At 37.1% G+C, this 22915-nt stretch overlaps 1 protein-coding gene across 3 annotated transcripts in view; it reads right to left on the bottom strand.

The window, feature by feature from the left end:
- Window positions 1-22915, bottom strand: part of LOC100748445 (neuronal acetylcholine receptor subunit alpha-7-like) — a 157515-nt gene that overhangs the window by 4871 nt on the left and 129729 nt on the right. For all 3 annotated transcript variants that reach the window (XM_012394598.1, XM_003485996.2, XM_024372711.2), the window contains 5 exons: window positions 22756-22865; window positions 5780-5960; window positions 3343-3418; window positions 1605-1799; window positions 354-440 (listed from right to left, as the gene is read on the bottom strand). In XM_012394598.1, coding sequence (XP_012250021.1) covers window positions 354-440; window positions 1605-1799; window positions 3343-3418; window positions 5780-5960; window positions 22756-22865 — 649 coding nt within the window. The remainder of the gene's footprint in view (window positions 1-353; window positions 441-1604; window positions 1800-3342; window positions 3419-5779; window positions 5961-22755; window positions 22866-22915) is intronic.

The following is a 22915-nucleotide window of genomic DNA, read 5'->3' as shown; positions in this document are numbered from 1 at the left end:
ACGTACACATGAACGTTAAATAGCGATAAAATTCCCTGGATCATCTCCAAAAACACCGAGGTGCCATAGAATCTTCCGAATTCTGTTTTTAGAAACGTTATCCGTCTCACTCTAGGCACGTTCCAATATTTGAAGTCTTAGGTGAACTATAAATAAAAGATCAGCCAACTTGTGTCTTTATATTTATGAAACGCTCCATTGCCCCCTGGACGAATCGTTCAAAAAAGAAAAAAAAAAGAAAAGAGAAAAGAAGGAAAAACCTGATATTATCTCCACCACGGGAACGATTTTAAAGATACCGAGTAGGTAACAACGAAGTAGTAAAAAAAGGAGTCGATTATTGACGGACTTACCCAGCAGAGGCACGGCGTCCGAAGTCGCTGGCATTGTCTCGGCCACCATATTCAAGAACACAGTGAGGGATAAGAGAATGGTTACCCCTGCAAAAGAGGTTCGTTCAAGCAATTAATTATCACTGTAAAGCAACTCGATAACCAAACCAGATTAATCCACAACAGGCTGAAAGGTAGGCAGCTGTTGATGCTCGAGGACTCAAAAAATATTACGAAGCAGGTAGTCCTGATCTTTCCTATCTTAAACTACACGGACTATATGTTTCAAACTCCCGCGGCTTGGTCAGTTATTATCTGTTGCATTCTATCATCGTTGAAGTATTAGACGCTTAATAAATTGAATAATGAATTTGTTTGGCTCTTTTTGTCGTATCCATCTTTTAAATCTTTAATTTCTTGGATAAATATTTGAATTTTTGTAGATAGATAATAAAAAGACTAAAGGCAGAATCGAGTTACCGTTCCTGAGCGATAGAGTATGCTCAAGACGAATTTTATTTTAAACTTTACCAATTATAGTATGAAGTTAAGGAGCGAGTTTAATGTTTCAACTATATACAATCCCTATCGTATAACTAATTTACGTTAGGGTCAAGTAACAGGAAATTAGAATTTTGCTTGTTAATTGGTGTCTACAAACTGAATTTTCAACTTTCTAAGACGTTAGTTACTTTCACGGGGAACGTTGAAACATAGATATGTCTATCATTTTTAAAAGGATCGTTCCGCGTATATGAAACGCAAAACTACAAAAGGCGATCAATAAATTCCAGTATTTCACTGGCGTATGAATGTCTGCGATCGACATCGACGCGACGGTAATTTCCCATACAATTCGATACGTTACGAGAACTCGACTGAATCTAATCACGTGAGCTGTTATAGTGTGTTTCGAAGCCTGCAAGGAATTGCAATTATGCTAGCTAGCGATTTGAACTTGCCGGGAGAGAGTAATCACCGAAATCTCGAGTAGAATTCATAACGAAATAATGCAATGACTTCGTGAACGCGTTGGCGTGGTCGCGCACTAATGCTGAATAACTGGTCAGAGTTTTACTAACCATGTTTGGCGACATAATTATAATGCTTTAACGTCGGGCCATGCCAATCGACGTTCAATGTAGAATGATCAGAGAAGAAATAAAAATTCTTGAATCATTTACCAGCTTCTTACTGTAATCTTAACGATAGCACAGACAACGATAGATACCGTTTAATCTTCTGATATGCAGAAGCGGTAATCTAACTTGCCTAGAGAAAGTTTCTCGCCGGAATCGGGTGGCAAGGTGAATCCCAGAACGGCCATGCTGGCAATCAGGACACACGGCACGATGAGGTTGAAGAAATAGTAAAGAGTCCGCCTTCTGATGATAACCACGAACGTTATATCTATATACGGTTCTGGGCAGCAATTGTAATAAATTTCGTTTCTTTTACCAGGTACTCCTGTAACAAGAAAAGAAAGAATAGAATCGTAGATTATCTCTGTTACAATCGAAACAGGTTTATGCTTATGCACGCTTATTTATAAAAAATAAAAAAATAATCTGTGATCATACAGTGTTGAGTACAATACAATACAACTCGATGTTCAACGCGATATAACTGTTACTTTTAAATGTACTCAATAATTATTCTGTGAATGAATGTTTCGTAGAATGTACAAAATATTCTTTAATTGTATGACTCTGTGTTACTCATTTATAAAAAAGGAAAAAAACGTAACGTTAAAAATATTAAGTTTTCTTCAATTCTCGTTGAAGTTTTTATTTTCTAGAAACTGTACAACTCGCCAGACAACCAGGGTAACGCAACGATGATAGTGCAACGAGCGTAAAAGTGGCAAGTGTTCAGAGACGACGGATTCACCTAGGAAGGAAAAAGCTCATGGAAATAAAAGGCTACTAGGCTCGATAGCGATGACTCAACTATTTTACGCGACGTACACTATGCACTTGAACTATCTCGAGCAACATAGCGGAAGAAAGACCGCGACTTCATTTTCAAGTGTTTCTTCCGTTATAGCCACATTTTGTTCCGGCTGAAATCACTTAAGATACATTTTTGCCTGCTTCATAAGCTCTCTATGCATGTCGCGTATATACCGGCACTTTGCGCGTATACGTCCCAGAAATAAAACCTACGTGGCCGCAAAACGTGATACTTTTATTTTATAATTTTCATCTTGTAAACACGTGCGTTCTCTCTAGATACAAGAAATGCTGAAATTATTAGGAGAATCACAAACATCTTACATTCTATTTTTAACTTTTCCGTTCATATGAAATACATATTTCTTTTAATATTGATAGTTGGGTGTTTTTAATAATGTTATTGTGTTGTAATTTTTCTTTGTACCTTTATACTCTGCCTTTGTCTCGTTGCTTCTTACGTGTTTATTCTCATTCTTTTTCTTTTTTTTTTGTACATATGCACCTTCTGCTCCTTTCAACTTCTTTTCTTCATTTTTTTCCTGTCCCTTGTGTTAATCTGTTATATCAAAGAGTTTATCACGTAAATAAATAAATATATAAATAAATCAATAATACTGTAAAAGAATAGCTGACCATCAAATGCGATTATTAATGTGTTAAATGCATCGAAAATTTGATAAAGAATCCGAGAAGTATCATAAGAGTAACTTGGAGGAAGTGTGCACCATCTTTGATCGAGATTCATTCAAGTTAGTTATGATTGAAATAATTAGATTTCAGCGAGAACACGGACTTTGGAATTAATTTTCACCCTGGAACTCTCGAAGACGTTACAGCCACATGTAACTCTGATGAAAATCTGGATTAGATAAAGCTCCCCGGTAGTAAGATGCAGCTGGTCTAGACCTATGAAAACGATTGATCACGGGCTCCTTTGTGTCCTAGAACTTGCCGAGGATTTTAGAATTGCTAATCGTCCAAGAACTGCTTTCACGGTGAGCAAACTGCTCGCCCGTGCGAGGAAACGAACCCCGATAAGGGTTGTAAAAACTTACCTAACAGATCCCACTCGCCGTTAGTGATGAAACTGCTGATGTCACCTCCGCTCTCGTCTTGCAGTTGCAGGTCCAACTGTTGAAAATTTATTGTCATCGATTAGAAAAAAGTTATTATGACTGCAGTGCGCAATAGTTTTCATCGTGCAAAATACAATTTAAGAGCATACGATGAAAACAAAATCGATTTTCTCGATATTCTGCTCTGTTAACTCGCATTAATTATTAACATTCAATATTTAACCATCTCGCAAATTTTTCCTGTGACTAGCCCTCTTTAACGTCATGCAACCTGCAACTTATCTTTTATGTTCGAAGGTAATTTCATTGTTATGCATCTAATGGATATACTTGTATATTCGATGTCAGGCATAGCAAAAGAGAAAGTTGTATAAAATGAGACCGATGAAATCGAATGTAATCTAGGAAAGCGTTATACGTATATTTCACTTTCCTTCCTACCCCTCCTACCTTTGCTACTTCGTTCTGCTTATTGTCCTCCTTAATGAACCTTCGAGCATTCTCGAATTCCATCGTACCGTGTAATTCACAGTCTCAATTTTAATTATTCAGAATGATTACAGACGACAAATAAAGATAGGTCGCACGTTTTCAACGTATTATACAACTACAAGAATTGCAAACATTTTATCCCTTATTGCGTTCCGTATTTCAACAATTGTCGAAATTCGAAAAAATTTACAAATTTCTATACACCCTACTCATTTTTTGTTGAAGTAATTGCTTCAAGAAAAACTCTACACCTTTTTCTTTCGTATATCCGTGACCTGGAGACCTGACAAAGAGAATAGAATTTAGTTTAAAAAATTCAAAATAAGGGGAAGTATTGTGCCCTTGAATATAAATTTTGTTTTGGATTACAAGGTATAGAAACAAAAGAGCTATAAGTAGATTTCTATTGCTGTTTCTTGTAGCCTTCAGCTAGAGCCTTAACTTAACTTTTTGGTAATGTCCTTTGCTATAAATGTATTATAAACGTGCTCCCTATCATACGTTCTTCTATTGTATTGTAACACTGAAAGAGTGAGGATTTGGATCAGCATACACTATACCTGTACTTATATCTATACTTATTTCAATATATTGTTCTATTACGAATTCATCCACTCGTTCTTCTATCAGTCAACCTCAACATTTTAGAAAAAAAATTATTATTCCGCGTGTTCATAATTCGGCTGGATTCACGAAAATCTATAAACTCATTGTGTTTACTTTATACAATTAATATGTGTTTGGAGAATTTTCGAAGTTAGACAAAAACTGTGAAGAAACAAATATTTATATATTATATTTATATTTCGAGATACGCAGTAACATATTTTAAGAAACACGTCAAAATTGTCCATTTTGTCGCGCAATTTTACGTTTCCCTTTTTCTAGCGATTTAAACAGAAGCACCACGTTGAAGAAATTTTGGAGGAGTCTATCTAGACATTGTATTAACCAATTGAAACAGCTAGTGAGAAACTGCATTACTGAGAATCCTCCGCATGCTACACTGTCGCATTTATTGTTACCCGAAATTCACCATTCACAATTCACAAATTTTCAGGAATCCCCTTGGAATAATGTTTTCCGGAAGCATCGCTGCATTTACATCAGATTGCTAAAAAGACGACACTGCACGGACACTTTAACGACATTAACGGCTTATAGGATTAAATGGAGTCTCGTCCAAAAAGTACATTTCAATTCTTTAAATCCTATTCATCTCATATTATACATAGTCCTGCCACAAATTCTGTTTGCAACAAGAATAACTTTACAGGACGAGGACGAAAACGATACTACGGACAAGTTTTTACGGTAAGCTTTTTGCTCTAAAGTATTGTAGAAATAATAATCAAGGATATCGAAATTGGGACATTCTGGTTGTCAGACTTCTGAAGCCATAAATTTAGGTACATAAAATCGTTCCCAATCAACAGTTGAACCTCGCCGACGGATGCAAAATCTTACTAGGGCATTTAATATTTGCCAGCAAAAGTACACACAATTGAGAAATTTAATTTTTTTTATCTTTCTTATTTTTTGATCTTCCTTATTTTTTGATTTTATGGGAACAGAATCTGTTGTATATTTCCAAGCTATTATTTTCCAACATCTTCAAATAATAAGGCAATATTCAGTTGCAACTACCTTCTCCTAAAGTAATATTCCCTGATATTTTTTCTTAAAAACACATGCATGGAAAACACTAGACAACAACAAAAACAAAAAAAGAATTTCCTAACGTTTTATGTACCACGTGTCGCGTCGAATCGTAAAATATCGTTATGTACTTAGAGAAATTTCTTTTCCCTCTTAAGAAGTTTGGCATGTCTTAGCTAAGTACCTTGACTATAAAAACGCAAGCGGAAGATTGAAAAGAAACGGATACGTGCTGACCCATTTCCTATGGTGCGGTATTCCCTACCTGAAAACCGTCGTACGTCCAGGAGCCGAATTTCATCTCGCAGCGCTGATCATCAAAGGGGAACCACGTAATGTCTATCTTGCAAGTGCTTTTGAATATGCCGGGCGGTACGTATAAGCAGGTCCCATTGTTCTTCACGACGACGTTCGTCGGATAAGTGCCGTCGAAGCCTTCGTCCGCGCTGTAACCAACAATCGTTATCGTTAAACGGGTTCCGATTAATGTTTCGAACAACGTTTAGCTCTGCCATTAAAATCTTGAAGCAGAAAAGTGTTACGCAAAAGAATTTGTTAGCACCGATTACTTAAAACCTGTAATATGGAAATTTTGCTGATAATATTAATCAAATCGCGTAAAAAGATCATGGTGAAAAGTAAAAGATGAATATTTTAAACACGAATGAAGTTATAGATTTTAATGTAGTATACAGAGACAATCAAAGTTTTCGACTTAGCGTGGTAGCCTGTTGAATTTATCGCAGTTGAAAGTCCCGTGAAATTATGCAAGTTATTGGATAAAAGTCGTGATTAATGATTCGCACGATATTAAAATTTGCACGTCGATTCGTATTTATTTATATACTTCAACATTTTTTCACTAGTGAAATGCAAAACATAGGAAGAAGGGCCATTTTATCTCTTTCGTCTCTAGCGATCCTTTGCTCTCGGGGCAGGTGTTTCCTAAAATTAAAATATTGAATTACGCCGGATCTAGTTACCAATTCTGTTTCATTGTGTGATCGATTCATTCTATTTGTTGCAAGCTAAAGAGCCCTGAATTCGTTACTTTGTTACTGACTTTAAAATCACAATGACTAATGCTTGTTATGATGTTCAAAAATGATATTTAATTACGACATTTGAAGGGCAAGCATTTCTCTGAGCACTCGCATAAAATCAAACATCAAAATTTTAATAAAGTTCAGGCAGCTATGTCAAATAATAAATTTAATTTAAGATCTCTTGTATTTAACAGGTATTATTCGCACGAAGTCAAATGAAATTTTTATAAAATGCAGGTAAAAGTAGGAAATTTCAGAGAAGTATTTCAGAGTCCTTCATGCAATTCTATTTATCAAAAGATATTTTCATATATTACTATCGAACTTTTATTGCGCGTATATTTCATTGTTCAACAAGAATCGAGAGTAATTTAATTATCAGAATAGCAACGTATCTGAAGAATCTTAATGAAACGGGTTGCACATTGAAATATTTAAAGCGAATTGACTTACTCAATCGCTGTCCATCACGTATTATAAATTAATGAATCTCCCAGCCTACTTGTTCTTCCATCTACGGTCAAAAATATAACAGTACGAGAGCGTCTGCCTTGAAACGGTATATATACAATGTAATTAGCAGACAGGCGTGTGATTTATTCGTCGTTTCTGCACGTAGTTATTGAACGCAATAAATTTATTACCCATTTAGAAAGCACGGTCATCGAGTGAAGACCGATACCCTTTCCTGGGAAAAAGTACGGGATGTTGCATGCAATTAAAAACTTAGTAAAGGTAGGTGATATCGGAAAAATGTTATTCGTCAATTAAATTAATTAATCTTGAACGCTTGAATACGAAAGAATTCACATATAAATAATAATTTTAAAATCATAAAGGATCAGGGAGAAATATATTATCGTTCTACTCAAAAAAGATACTTCAAACTTCGACAAATAACGTGAAATTTCAAATTTCTGAACGCAATAAATTTTGCTAGGCTATCTATATTATATACTATTTTTAATTTTTTTTGATCTACATATTTTGATACAGTGTCAAGTTATTAAGCAGTAAATTATTATCGTTAGATTCGCAGTCACTACGGAATGAGTTAATTACAGAAAATTCCCTGTGTTCCGTTGTATCCCAATTGTAGTAATATTGTGCCAATTTCGTCTAAAATTCTATATGAATTCGTTACTATTTTAAATCGATACTCTGCCATTTTCTGGAAACAGTTACATTTGTGCTCGATGTTTCAGCTTCAAGCGACACGCTGGATAGATAGGACCATGAAGCAAGCTATGACGTTGATCTATCGACAAACGGCTTTTTGAAGTTTCCACTAAAGCTTTTTCTTATCTTAATCTCCTCGATTCTTTCTATTTCCTTATTCGCATCGTTCAAAATACTTATAATAACATCCACGTTTCCTGGAAAACTAACTTAAAAGAAATAATTAATACCCTGTTGTAATTATTATTGGAGAAATTATAGAACACGTGAAGATTTAGTTTCTTCGCATGAAGCTACAATTTATTAGATAAAGGGAGAGGAATAGAAATACTATTTTTTATTGATCTTTTAAAAAAAAACAAGTCCATACGTCAGTGTACATAGTACGCAGATCCAACTAAAGTTTTTGTCAGGGTATCGTATGAGTTGAATTTTGGCAAATTCTCTTCGCCACTTTATAATTTAAAACTTCAAACTAAAACAATGATTAGGGAGAACGGTAAGCATTAAACTGAGAATCATCTAACTTGTAGGTTTGATCTCCTTCGCTCTTCCAACTTGCTTCATTTAACCACAATGGTAACAAATCGGGAATTATTGGAAAGTCAGAGAAAAGATAGATTGCTCATTCGCTATCTTTCTGCATTTTACGCCCAGACCTCTCATTTCCTTCAAATGGTTTTCAACATAGTTGTATCCACAATGCCGAAAGTATATCGACATTTGATTGATCGAAACGTCCATAAAGATGATTGAAATATTTCTGAAAACGTGTTTGCGCTTAAATGAGATCAGATCTATAGAGTAAAAGGAATTCTAATCTTTAGAAGTAAAGATGCTTCTCGTAAATTATTTTTTCTTGATGCAGTTACTCCGCTACTATTGGCCTTCTTTTTACTTCTTTTACTTTACCGATGTCTGTTGTAGTTGGCATCAAAAAGACTCATCACAAATAGAAGGCATCTGTTTAAACGAATGAATTTCAACTTCCTAATTCTAAAGTAGTACACATGACCAAGTTCGTCAGGACTTTTCATTTTTCACGCGACAGTAAACTCCATCGATGAATAACAACTCTAAACTTAATCGCCCCGTTCTCATCGCTTAACCCATTCTCCCGTGATCCCGAAAATGGGCAGTTTCCCAACAGTCACGTAACACTCAAAAAAATACGCCAGCATGCCTGCCACTATTTATCCTCGTAATTGCGAGGAATTCACACGGAAAATTCGCGCCTCCGCACCAGATGACCCTGCGAAAGTCGCTCGAGTATCGTTAATGAACATCGGGAAGCTCTTCGCTGAAGAAGCAACGCGGTGGACCGTTCGTTCTCAATTATTGTTTCTATACTCGACTCGAAGCCTTATGTCTAAGGATGCACAGCAAACAGGGAAATATGATTTTCAATGGGATGCATCGGGACGATTCCACGAGGCACGGATATAAGGCGGGTGAATGGTATACATAATATACTCCCGCATCCAGGCGACTAAGGATTGGTTGGAAGCCGGCCAGTTGGCCGCAACCCAATCCGTTATTTCATTCTTTTTGAATCCACCCTCTGTACCACCTCGTACTCACCCTACTGCCTTGCCACACCCACTAACACGACTACCATCCTCTCAATCCCCATCATTCTGCCGTTTCACATCACACTGCACTCCCTGTGTGCTTGCACGTTTCTTTCCGCCGCATGCTAAATTCGCATAAGCGGCCATCCCCTTTGACAACGAAAATTAAATTCCCATCGAGAGCCCTCTGAGCCCCAAACTGAGGATGCCCCAAAATGTGTATGCAGCCTGACGCAATGATATTTACGCGCGCCGACCGCGCTATGAATTAGTATCGATTTGCGTTTAAACCTAGTTCCTGTTAGATGTAACATTCGTTCCTGCAAACAGAGCAGCTCAAACTAGGTGTAAGTAGCAATCCGCTCGGTAGAGGCGATTTTGAATTTTAATAGCTCGACCTCTCGAACTGCCAGCCTGGTCGAGTGATGAATTCACTAGTGCGGGATAGATCAGCTTTCGGGATCAATTTGTATTTATTTAGGACAGGATGGGTTCGATGTAACATTAGATACGGCTAATTGTTAATCCTTTTGATCTTGTCAGTATCTATATACGTTAAGCAGAATCCATTAAACGGACAGAGAAATGAATCTGAAAGAAAAGAAAAATTAAGAAAATTTTAGAATCTGTACCGACAAGCTTAATCGGTAGGAGCTGAACAACGTAACTCGGGTGGCATGCTTTGTATTAATTTTTTAGTTATTCAATCTGTCGATTTTCCGGGTAGTTGGTTCGAAAGAATCGCAATTCCTGCCTGTATGGCCCGATTAAAGGTATGGCGCAAGAAATGGTAGAAACCGTTCTCTTCCGATAGTTAATGTTTCGATTATTAGGTCAGTGGCGTCGATCGATAGAACCTTCGTCTTCGTTTTCATTTTTAACCGAACGTCCTCGATAAAATGCCGCAAATGATATTGGTATACATTAGAGAACATTAACAATTTACCGCGATTTCATGCAACCACGACTACGCTCCGATAAAGTTCGACTCGATACATTCCGGTGCTCTGGGTCTTGAAAGAAAAGGTAGAGGAAAAAAAGAGAGGGGAAGATTCATTTCATAAAGTTCGTCACGACTGTTTGTGCCAGCATCGTTTCGATAATCGACAGGTATCGCTCAATGCATATACACGCAAAATGCATGGCTGCATCCCAGGGCCGCCTGTATTTGTACAAGCCAAGTCCGACCAGGTAAATAGTTTCGGTTCATTGGCCTTCAAACCCTTTCCAACGGCACTCGAACGGTCTCGTGTATTTGAGGTACACACAGGAAGCTGGAAAATCGGAAGGCAAAAGAGATCGTGGTCCGGGTTATAGGTACGGATAGAAAAAGGACCGACGCTGGACGGGGAGTTGCAATTGGGTTCTTTGTGTCGCGGCATTATTCACGAGTTTTGCGATCGCCAAAAAAGACAGCTGTGCTCGTAAACGGAACAAGATTAAGTGGAAACGAGTGCAGTTACGCGGAACCCACCAGTGAATCGCATTTCGTTCCATTCATTTTGTGTGAATGAACTTCTCTCGTACAAAATAAGGATGAAACAGAGCCACTTGTGCTTCTTTCCTCAAATTAAATACCAGTTAAAACGATATCGTGCAATGAATAAATGCTGGCGAGGTAATTCAAAAACAGGATTTTTTAAATTACTATATTATCTTAATCGAAATCGATAACACAAAAGAGAGTTGCAAACACGGTACGTAGATAAAATGAAAAAGAGGAAAAAGTTGAAATTTGGAGTTATTCTTAAAATTTTTATGGAGCATTATTTTCAACATTTTTAGGAATAGGAAAATCTATTTTTCGAAATTCGCTCAGGATAAAAGTAGACGCGTAAACGATTGTAATAAAACATAGCAGACGAACGATATAAAAAAGGAATCCTTTGTCACATGCTAAGGTGGAAAATTCCTCAAGATCACGTTTGAGAAACAAAATATCAAATGCAATACGTTAAACAGTCGACCGAGTTTCGAAACGATGGAATATTTGTGACGTTTGAAAATCGCTACGCTGGATTTCCCATTTCTCCCAAAGATCTTCGTCGTTGTAGAACATCATTGTGAATTAAATAGCTGTTTGCACCAAGACATCATTGTCGATCTGAAATTCTCTGGTGCAACTGAATCTGCAGATATAACTCCATTATTGCACGACATTTGGCAAAGCCACTACTACCAGATAATTCTCGAAAATGTTCTCGGATTCGCCGTATCAGCCGAGATTTCCCAGTCGTACCGAATGAAAAATCACTTTGTACCTTTAGCCAAACTACTTCCTCTCGTGTTTCTACGTGCTACGTGCTTTGGTGACGAAAGCCTTTCGATTTTCCTGATATTTCATTACGAGGATTCCGTCGATGTGCCTTTCTATAGCGAAGATAATAGAATTGTGTCGTTTACGAAGAGTTTCATTTTGAAGAAACTGAAAGTACAAAATAAAAGTCGTCTCGATAAATTTACAGCGTGTTTCGTTGCATTTACACGAGTTACCAGATCCGAGAATCGTTCCAAAAGAGATGTATCACAGCTCGAAGGGTACAAAGTTCATGAACAAGCTGTTGCAACTTCCTCGGCTAAAATAAGCTGAAAAGAGTGGAGCTTAGAGCGAAAGTGTTATCATGAAAGCTGATAGTAGATGATAAAGTGAACACGTCCTTTCGAAACCGATATTCTTGAGATTTGTTCGACGTACGAAGTACCAAAATACCAAATTGAATGGCAATTTAAAATATTTGGTACATACATCGTCACTTGGTGGTGTACGGCTTTTGTGGTGAAATATTGTACATCGTTGAATTCTAAAAGTGGTCACATGTGATTTCTAAAAGTGTAACCACATTTTCCGACCTATCGTCGACGACTATCATCTAGTTGTTAAAAACAATACGTTTGCAATATCTGTTTAAATACCCCTAGCTAATATTACGTAGGCAATAAGACGCGGAAGCCTCTCTCGAGGACCCGTGTCAGGCATCGGTGTTTGCGGCGGTCCGAGCGCCAATAATCTAAACATTCCCTGACATCGAACCGTCGATGATCGTTTGGTTTTAGTCAGTTGCCGAGAAAACACCAAGAGGTCCAGACCCGTGACTTCGGTTGACTTCGTCACATTAAACACTTAAATAAACGAACGCGACTTTTTTTAAATTATTTAGCCCTCTTCCTAAACACATTTTTTCTTTTTAAATCGATCATACTTGAATTAAATTCCATCAAAAATTTACAGGTTTACGGATGTATGTAATCCGAAAGCAATTTAGGCGTAATCGTGAATGCATAAATTAAAGAGGGGTGGGGATCGATTAAGCGTACACGTTCATTCGAAGCAAATACTATGGAGCTCGGTAGATGGGTTATTTAATTTAAGTAGACAGATCGATCGTCTGTTTTACACGAAAGGTCAAGGTTCGAAACAACGATTTTTCAAGGAAGTAGAAGACCAATGGAAACGCTAACGCGTGTCTTATGCACATCGATGAACGACTTCTTGAATGAACATCCTGGGAAGAGCCTGCCACTGTGAAAATGTATTGAGTCACGTGGGAATCACTTTGATTAAATACACGACGTTTCGAGAAGGTAAACGTAATAGTAATGCCTAAAGGAAGAAGGACGTGGCAGCGGTCCTGCAAGTGTCACCACAAGCTGTATACGATAATTTATGAGTAATACACAACAATATACAGCAATATCAACAATATATACATATATATATATTACATATATATATTACATATATACAGGGTGGTTGGTAACTGGTGGTACAAGCGGAAAGGGGGTGATTCTACGCGGAAAAAGAAGCAGAAAGTATAAAATAAAAAAATTTTTTTTAAGTTTTCCATCGAGACAACGATTTACAGTGAGATCCGCTATAACGTACCGCACGCATACCCAGCGAAAATTCAAAGTCGATTTTTTCAAAAACAAAGCCTCAAACGAAAAATTTTTATTGTATATTCTCTACTTCTTTTTTCGCGTAAAATCACCCCCTTTCCGCCTGTACCACCAGTTACCAACCACCCTGTATTTACATATACGTATATATGTATATATATATGTATATATGAATGTGCTATACACATTCACAATGCGTGCAATGAATTCCACCTGCTCGATTGTATCTGTGATATCTCTGGCACTGTTCACGCTCAGGAGCTTGAAAACAACTTAATCTTCGTCGAATGGAAAGGGATGAGGGTGGCAAACCGATGGATAGAGGTTGCTAGCATTCGGAATTATACGCTGCCGAATCGCACTTTCCGCCACCAACTACCGATATATTGTCCAACGTCCTGGAAACGATCTCTCAATATCTAATTACTGGAAAGTCATGCGGCCATGCCTAGCCAAACTGATTTAGGCCTCAATAAGCCGTGCCCGCTGCGGTCGAAACCTGGCCTCTTTCCTTTGGATCTGGTTGGCTGCATTCCACTGAAAACGGTAATTGAAGTGCTCCTAAACATTGCCGTAACCCCGTGTGGCTAAGTGCTATTTACAGTTCGGCACGCCTTGTCAGACGTTTGATGACAGGAAATTTATGGGAGCCTGAGGGAATCTCTAGTTTCGAGGATACCCAATGGAACAGAGGAATTTATGACAAGTCTATGATAAGGTTTCCGCGTAAGACATTGCCATAATTGTGGCGAACTACAATGTGCGATGCTTGCTTATATTTCGATGCGTGCAATAAAATTGACATATATATATACATATATATATATATATATATATATATATATATATATATAATATTTGCATGTAATGTAATTATGTGATGTGCAATGTAATCTTCAATAAAAGAATTTTTCACTTATAACAATTTGTATATTCTACGGACACGTAATGTTGCATTATAAAAAAACGATCCGCTATAGAAAAAATAGAAAGAAAGGAAACGAAAAAAGCACATGCGACACTAGTAAGTATGAAGTAAATAAAGGACTGGAAATTTTAGATAGGAAGATGAAAGTTTTGGTTTACCACGGAACACGAGGACTCACCGTGGCAGTTGACGATTAGTAGCCAAAGCAGAACGAAATTTCGGGCCATCTGTAGCAGAAATTTTGGTGACCGCAAATCGATTAGCGCGGCAATCGAAACGCTATAAAAGTTCAGACATCGAGGTACCAGAGGGTTGATGTTCATTACGTATCCGCAAACAGGACAGTAGGACAGTACGGTTAAAGGAAAAATCGGAGGACGAGGCCCAACATGGACCGAAGAGGGGTCCAGGGGTAGGGTTTAATCTGCTTTGGCTTGAATTTCAAAATACGCGATGGCTAATGCATATTGCCTTTGGCTTCGTTCCAAGTTTCCTATGCAGTCGAACCTTCAGCAGTAGTACTTTCCTTCCTCTTCTCGTTTCCCGTCTGATCTCTCACTCTGTCTTCCTATACCACCAAACGATTCTACCCCACGGTCTCTATCCTCGTCGCGAATGTAAACTCATTTTGTCATACATTAAGCGGGCGTATGCTGCTAACTCTCGACCTTTTCGTACCATCGCGACATTCTCGCGTTCCTTCAAACGATATTTATGCCATATTAATCGGATATCTCCTTTATATGCGCCTGCACACGAGTGTCATCCTGGACCGAACACTGTTTGTGACGGTGGCCTAATATCCAGTCGGTGACACCGGTCCGACCGACGTCGGAAGTCGGTCATCCCAAATGAAATTCTACCCATAGATGTTCACTTGTTCACGGTTACTCCCTAGATCGCAAAGTTTGCATCAGTTTTAGACCTAATATAGATCGTGTTCGATCTATCAGGTTCGACTTTCGAGAGGATGCGTATATTGGATATCGACAACTAGTTCAATGGATGTATATCAGCTTTCGAAAAATATTCTGTGCTCTCAGTTTTATGTTATATTTCGTAACTTTGGAAAAACTTTAAGATAAAACTGTGGTTTTTGCATATATAAGACTAAAAACAGGGAATTTTCTTCGACGCGTAACATCCTACACTGATAACGAATTAAGAGGTTCAACATTTCAAAAAAAGCTACTTTGTTCTTTTTCCGTTTTTACGCTTCGCGTAGTGCTATTTTTTTTTTTTTTTTTTTAATTAAAATGTGTTATCAAATCATTTTTAATCATAACATTCTGAGAAAATTTATATTTAAAAACTAAACCTACAATGAATACAAATCGACAGTTCATCTATAGATATCTTTTTTATCGAATAGAATTTGATTTATAATTGGTTAATTGATTGTTGAGTGTGGAATAATGATTATAGAGGTTGTGCAAAAATTCGATTAACAGCGATTGAATTGTCCTACACGGAACAGCTGAAACAGGTTTAATGTGTTTAGGATCATTTGTTCCGACCGGAAAACGACCGGTAATAGTCTCATCAGAGAACATTCTCATCCGGAAAATGCTTGTGATTGCGTTTTTGCACCCTATGTACTCTACATATACATCGCAGGAATATCGCCGGAATAATCCTCAATGGAATTTTATATCCTACTTCATCGCATAACACCATTGAATTTGTTAAGAAATTTATTTAATTTCGATATTTTATGCTCCAAAAAATGGCCCAAAAGTTCAAGTATAAGAAACTGATTGCAAAATACCATGCGGAATTAATCTGACTCAATTAACTTGGACATTAAAAAAATTGATCACGAAAGCTTCGCCCTGAATTGCATCTAAACCAATAAGCGTTCAGAGTATTTATTACAATATAAAAATAGTATGACTGTTTTTTAAAGGATGCAAGAAATAAATCAAATTATATCCCTTGTAATAACTTTATAATTACCTAGTTACAAAGTTTTTAATTTTCTTCAATGAATTAAAGCTTTTAATCCATTCGTCCGAAGATTAAAAGAAACTTTTCGCTGGATGTATGTTATTACCTCCCTATTTTATATCGCGATTCTATTTCCGCGCTTAACACTCCAAGTTTAGATAAATAGTGAGATTCTACTGTTATAAAAATCACGATTACGTTGATAAATCAATGTTCGATAAGACAGAAAACAGTAAGAATATTTTACTGATTTATACAAATGAAAATTTATCATTGTACGAAGATTATCCGACGGAATGAAACCCCTGAAGTCAATAAATCCCGTGACTCATTAATTTCTCTTTCTCTACTCGTGTTTACCAAAGTTGCCCGTGGCCTAATTAATGAATCTCGCACTGCTCTCTGAACACAAAAGACAGCATTGTCAAACATTGGATTTGCATTGGATGGTAGAATGAAAGTAGAGCAAAAGTCGTCTAGCACTCGCTATGCGGGGTGCCAATTAACGGGATCAACGAATAATTGATTAACCAAGTTGGCTGTTATTTCACAAGGTACGCTATACGTGATATATTTTAATATGAAATATGTTATAAATAGATATCCGCGAATTAATTTCCAGTTAATTTGCAACCCAATTGAGTTAATTTCCAAATGAATAACGATAGAGGATCTTTGAAAATGAATGCAATTCCGAAGCATGTTTCTCAAATATGATTTGCCGAGACGTGTTAGTTCGTGGCAGAAATGCAGGAACTATTTGCTTTGTCCTTAATCCCTGGTGACTAAAGGAACGCAAATCTGTGTGCACGAATTGCACGACTTCCGATGCGCGAGTGCGAACGACGAAGAATAATTGAGTCTAAAATAGCAAACAGTTAAACGTAGTTAAATTAGAAAGACGCCCTAATAAATTTTCACGATTATCGCGAATGGCGATGAACATACAAATAAGAACAAAATTGCTATACTATTATTGGGCTAAAACAGAAGAATTACAACAGAGATAAATGGAATGAAAAAAGGCTCGTGTGAAGATCGAAGTTGGTAATTAACGGAAAGAGTATTTATGAAAATTACGTTACGGAATGCATAATTTCGAAACCGTTTCAAATATACATATGCGGGAAATATAGCGACGGTAAACACTCGTTTATTTGCTAGGCTGTGCACTCGTGAATTAAAAGTCATCGATCGAAAATGTTTATTCGAATGGAAATTAGATGGGACGCTATACAAATATGCAAATAGTCTGTTTATATTAACCTACATTATATCGTATGATGTAATTCATATAACCGAAATATCGTAAAAATTTTCATTTCCACACGGCTACCGAAGATATTGTATCGCGACCAAAAATTAAATCTCTTTTCTTGAACACCTTGTATATATTGAACGATATGCCAGTTGGCTGACGATTTATTCAGCGAAATTACCAATGGCAGCAGATTCTAGAACCACGAACGATAACGTACGTCTGCACGTGCGGCACGTATGTTCCGATCAGTAGTGTGCGGTAACCGTCGATTCCAACTAAAATACGCTGGAAAATTTGGTCACGTTACCCCGACTGAACAGTGACAATTTTATTTTCGTTTTGCTTATAAATTGGTCGCCGCGTCGCCTAAATGAAAATATCGATGTGTGAAGTAGAGTTATAGACTTGCTACGTGAGCAAGTTTTACTGCTTTCTTTTAAATACAATGAAATTATGTTTGTGGTGCGTCGAACGCATATTGACTAGAAGCACTGAACTTTCCTTGCATTTCTTTTACTTAATTTATTAAATCGTAACATACAAAATGTTCACTGGTACCTTAATATGAAGGAGAGATGTTGCTAGATCCCGGTGAAGTGGATGATAATTTATAAAACCGCAAACGATAAGTTACATGCTCACGTAAGTGTACCGTCAGCTGATACTGTTCAACGGAACAAGGATTTATTGCAAATTGTGTTGCAAAAAATATCGTTTATTTTCCAGTTCCAGAGAAAATTACTTTATGCTATTGTACTTGGTACACAGTGGGGGTAGCCTTCCCTGATATCTTTAATGACGCAATGACATAATTGACGATCATGCAGATTTAAATCTGCTTTAATTAATTACAGAGATAAACAGTGATGTTCTGTTACTGGTATGAAAAAATGCTTGCTAAAATAAAATTGTAGCGGTTAATAAAGTGAAATAAAAGATTATTAAAAATCCGAGAACACCCGAATTTAAAAATTAGGTTAAGGATATGTGTTAATATACTATCAATCAAAAGTTAATAGACAGTACGATTAGAGGTTTGACCATGAATATAATAAGGTTTGCCTGTATGTTAAAACCTTGATCGTTCGTCCTATCCTCGACTATACTACTCCATCCGACACATCAAATTATTGTTCAGAAAATGCCACGGATACAGAACGAATGAACTGTGATAAAACTGACAGCATAGAAGCTAGTAATGGTAGTGAATAGCTGCTAGCTGCCAAGATGTCAAAATCGTTTCAAAAGAAAGCGTAGCACGCGGGATAAGGAAGCAATACAACGAAAAGGCATGAGAAAGTCTGGCGACTGCGTAGAAAAGTAGTTTCGACGTGCGGTTACGATTCTCCTGGTGTTATGCCACGAGGCTTACTATAGGCCGTATTTCTAACCGTCGCTCGCGGTCCTACAGTGTCGCAGACGGATCGTCTTATCTGCCCGACGGAACATATACAATGTATCGACGAGCGCATAGTTGTCACCAAGCAGCGAGTTCTGGAAACGTCGATTTCGGTCCGTTATGTCATACACATAAAGAAGGTGGTATACATGATCATAGGCGCGAACGGTGGCGTGACCCAAGCGTAGTGGGGGTCGTCTCCCAGACAAGACAAAGAAATGATCGAAATTAAGGTCGCATAGTCTAACGAATTCATTGAGAGATATCGTAAAGTCGGGTCGACTTTCTGTAACATATTTACTGTATTCATTGTTAAACAATTTGTGGCGTGTTCATCATATTATTGTTAAATATTGTCAAATATACCATTTTATGTTAACCTGTTAATACAGTGTTAAATTCATTGAACTACCGCTGTTATCTTAATCGAAACAGGGGAACGACTATTTCGCGGCGTCGATTAGCAGAATCGTAGCAAGAATTTACGCCTCTCGCTGACGCGTTTTCCTCGCGACCGCGTCTCTCCGCGAACGGTCGTAACACCTGAAAGCGAAGCTGGCTAGATCCGTTGCTTTTAATGCGCCTTAAACTAAACTTTTTGATTCGACAAATACAATGCCGACCCGAAGCCGATACATTACCTACTTAAAAATAATAGGGGCCGCAAGCGTTTTCCGACAATATATTTCCGTGCGGGGGGAGATACTTTTCCTGATTCCCTTTAAATGGTGGCGGTGGCTTTGTTTTTAATGCGACTGACCCACTTGGCCCAACGTCCCACTTTTGCCCCACATACCAGCCACCACGAACTTCTGATAGTTCAGAATCTAGATCGTTCTTAGCGGATTGACTGTCTCGATAAACCTTTTTTTCTCTCTCCCTGACGCGTTTTTCCGACAGATTCGAGGTAAAAAAGTCGCGTAAAAGAGGGAGTAAACTGTCGTGTCACCGTTTACTTTACGAAATTTGTGATTTTTATTTCGAAAGCGCGTTTGATCCATCGAGGGTAAACATTGAACTAGTGCAATATTTTCGGTTCAATCAACTTTAATTACTAAAAATTGCTTTATAACGTTACGATTATGAAAATGATAATTAGATAATTCAACAATTTAGAAGTAAGATATTTTCTTTTCCCTCTTGTTTGTCTAGTTTTGTCAGCTTGATTGTTTAACAATTTCTTGATCACGTATCGATCGGGCCTTTATCAATTTCGCGATCTGATGACGAGCATTGTTCACAGTAAGTCGGTACAAACAACTCTGCTATTCATCGCAAACAAAACTATAAGAGAGAACATTTCATCCCATTTCCCTCGCTCAACCAGTTTCTTCTAATATATCTTATTCTGGATTCAGCGTCGCGCACAGAAGTACAACGTAATAAACGAGAACGTCTAGTTTAGTTGTTGGTTGGGTGAAAAGTGGAACACACGAGAAACGCGACGTGACGAAGCGACTAAGCGACTAATTGATCGATCCTCAACGCGATTCAACCGTGCATCATCTTCGAGAGTGACCTCACGATTGGCATTGGAATTACACGCGCACCAAGATTAATATTGGTCTCTGCGTTTGAGGCCAATTGTACCAGCGGAAGTTGGCCAGCAACCATTCACTTTAAATGTATGGCGTCTACCACCACCCATTCCGCTCGAAATGTATTGTTAAATATCGCTCTGAAATTAATAGTTTTGCGCGGTAAACGACACCGGCAAGTGAGAAATTCGCACGATTTTCCAAATAAACTTTGTCACGTTGAAATGCACGTTACAACTATTGTAAATACGTAATATATTAATTAGCGTGGTTCCGGTGTAAAAGCTGGTTCAAATTCATGAAAAAACATAACATTAACGATAAATGTTCCTCTGCTTTCGATAAATTTCATTATCGCTTGAAAATTTGTAATTATTCATTAGTTTCTATTCTGTTGTTATAGTTTTCGTTGCAAATTAATGGAAAATTTACGACTACTGCGTAAATAACTTTAAAAACTTTGGAACCTTTTTCTGGTATCATAAAAATTGTCGGCGTTAATTGGGTGAAGAGTTCAAAAATTCAAAATCATCCTAAAGGGCATCTTTGAGGGATATTAAAAAATGAATAGGACTTTGCCAGGTTCTTGTTTTCCCCAAGATTACAGGCAGTATGTAACGCTTTGTCGAGGGATTCTTCAACGGAGTAAAGTAAAAATTTCCTGCAATTAGGTAGAATATGTTCCTTACGCGTGATCAATTAAAGCGATGCCGTATACTGAATTTCATAGGTTTTGTGGAACAATTAATAGATCGACGACATCGACAACGCTTTCTAAAAATGAAACTGACCTGGCGCGATGTTATGTAGATACCCGTTTAATATCGGTTCTGGCGTAGAAACGTAATTATGTGTTGGGAGCTCGTAAACATGTGGTAGCGCGTTAAATAATGCACAGAAAATAGTGGAATGTCCACATCGATGCAATTAAAGCTGCATTCGTAGTAATGAAGGCGATTAACAATTATTACCATGTTACTACGGTCAGTTAGTAATGGCATGTCCTGAAGGTAATCATAACATAGGTTGCTGCTGATCATTAATTTGTGTTCACTAATGTTATTAAATTGAAAAATTTCATTGAAACCTTTATAGAATAATTCCAGGTTGTTTTTCTCAACGACCGTATGTATTTAATATCTAGCAATAAGACTAATATCTATTTGAACTCAGCATCTGACAGAAGATTATAACAAACAATCCTCTTCCAATATCATTAAATACACAACAGAATATCTCAATGAACAAGAACGCTATGAACTTTCCGAACAATCCAATATCTGTCACGATCGTTTATCAAATGAGACATCAAATAATATTTCAACGTCAAAATTAATGTTTCAACCCAGGGACCATATCACTTCGTTATCGTGCTATACTTAAAAAAGTTAATCCTGTAACCGACCTTAAGAAGACGATTTATTTGCAACGAAGCTTTTTCAATTTTGCCATGTATATTAGATGTTGGATTAACAACCGGGCAAACCGATCGATTAGTTAATCTATTGACACATTACAGAATCCTATCGTAATTCTATATTGATGCTACATAAGATCAATTACGAAAACATGCTTACATAATCAATATTTCCAGTTTACATATACTAGTAGCATACCGGTGGAATGCAGTGCAGCCCTCTAAATATGGTAAGAAATTTGGCGTAAGCATCAGCACGTGAACTTGTGTATGCAAAATATCATTGACTTTACGTGGAGGAGAGAATTTATGAACGTATTCGTAATACAAGTATGTAGTCGTTTCTGGGTCAAGTGAAAGAGAATTGACATACAGGAATTGTTGAATCATTTTTATCGAGTTTACTAAAATTTTTGGTAGACGGCTAGAAATTGCGAACACAGAGGCTGGCAATAATATTTCGCGAGGGGAGCGACATTTTTTTGGAAAACCTACTTTTCTGGAATTCTACACGAGTATTCAACATATCTCGTCTAATGGCTTCGTAACTAACTGGTTTATTTTTTAACAAATCTTAACAATATATATTATGCGTTTTTGTTTTTGTTTAAAAGCAAAGCGCTTGTAAATAATAACGATCATTATTTAAAAAGGATCTGCCAAAGATTCTATTTCATTAGTTATTGTATAGAAAAGTATTCAAGTAGAACATTTTTTATGTCAATCTCAGACATGATGAAAATTGAATGACAGAACAGAATTCTTATTCCGTTGAATTGAAGTGAACCGGAAATAATATTTCTTTTATTTTATTCACTTCGCTCATTCGTGAAACCAATTTATTGGTTTATTGAAAAATCAATGAATACAGCAATATTTTATTATAATCGTTTCATAAATATGCGTATATCATGTTTGTATATTTTAACATAGAAATAAGAAAAACTTACGTAAGGTCCGCGAAAAAAATTGTCCAAACTATTGTTAGTTATGAGCATGCACGATATAAAGTAGATTGTTCCATGAATATTAAACAGATGAAGGCAGCGTTAAATTACCTGTTATACATGAGAACGTCAGGCTTCCAAAGTCTATGTGGTGGAATCCTGAGGTCTCTCACTCCCCCGTAATCCGACGTATTCCATCTCATGTTCACATCGTTCCATTCCTGTAATTGAAAAATTTTATTTTAAAACATCCCTTGAAAATTTTCAATCA

This window comes from Bombus impatiens, unplaced genomic scaffold (assembly GCF_000188095.3).
Source record: "Bombus impatiens unplaced genomic scaffold, BIMP_2.2 scf_0095, whole genome shotgun sequence".
NCBI classification, from domain to species: Eukaryota; Metazoa; Arthropoda; class Insecta; order Hymenoptera; family Apidae; genus Bombus; species Bombus impatiens.
Note: the sequence above shows the minus strand (reverse complement) of the source record. Positions and strands in the feature narration are given on the sequence as shown.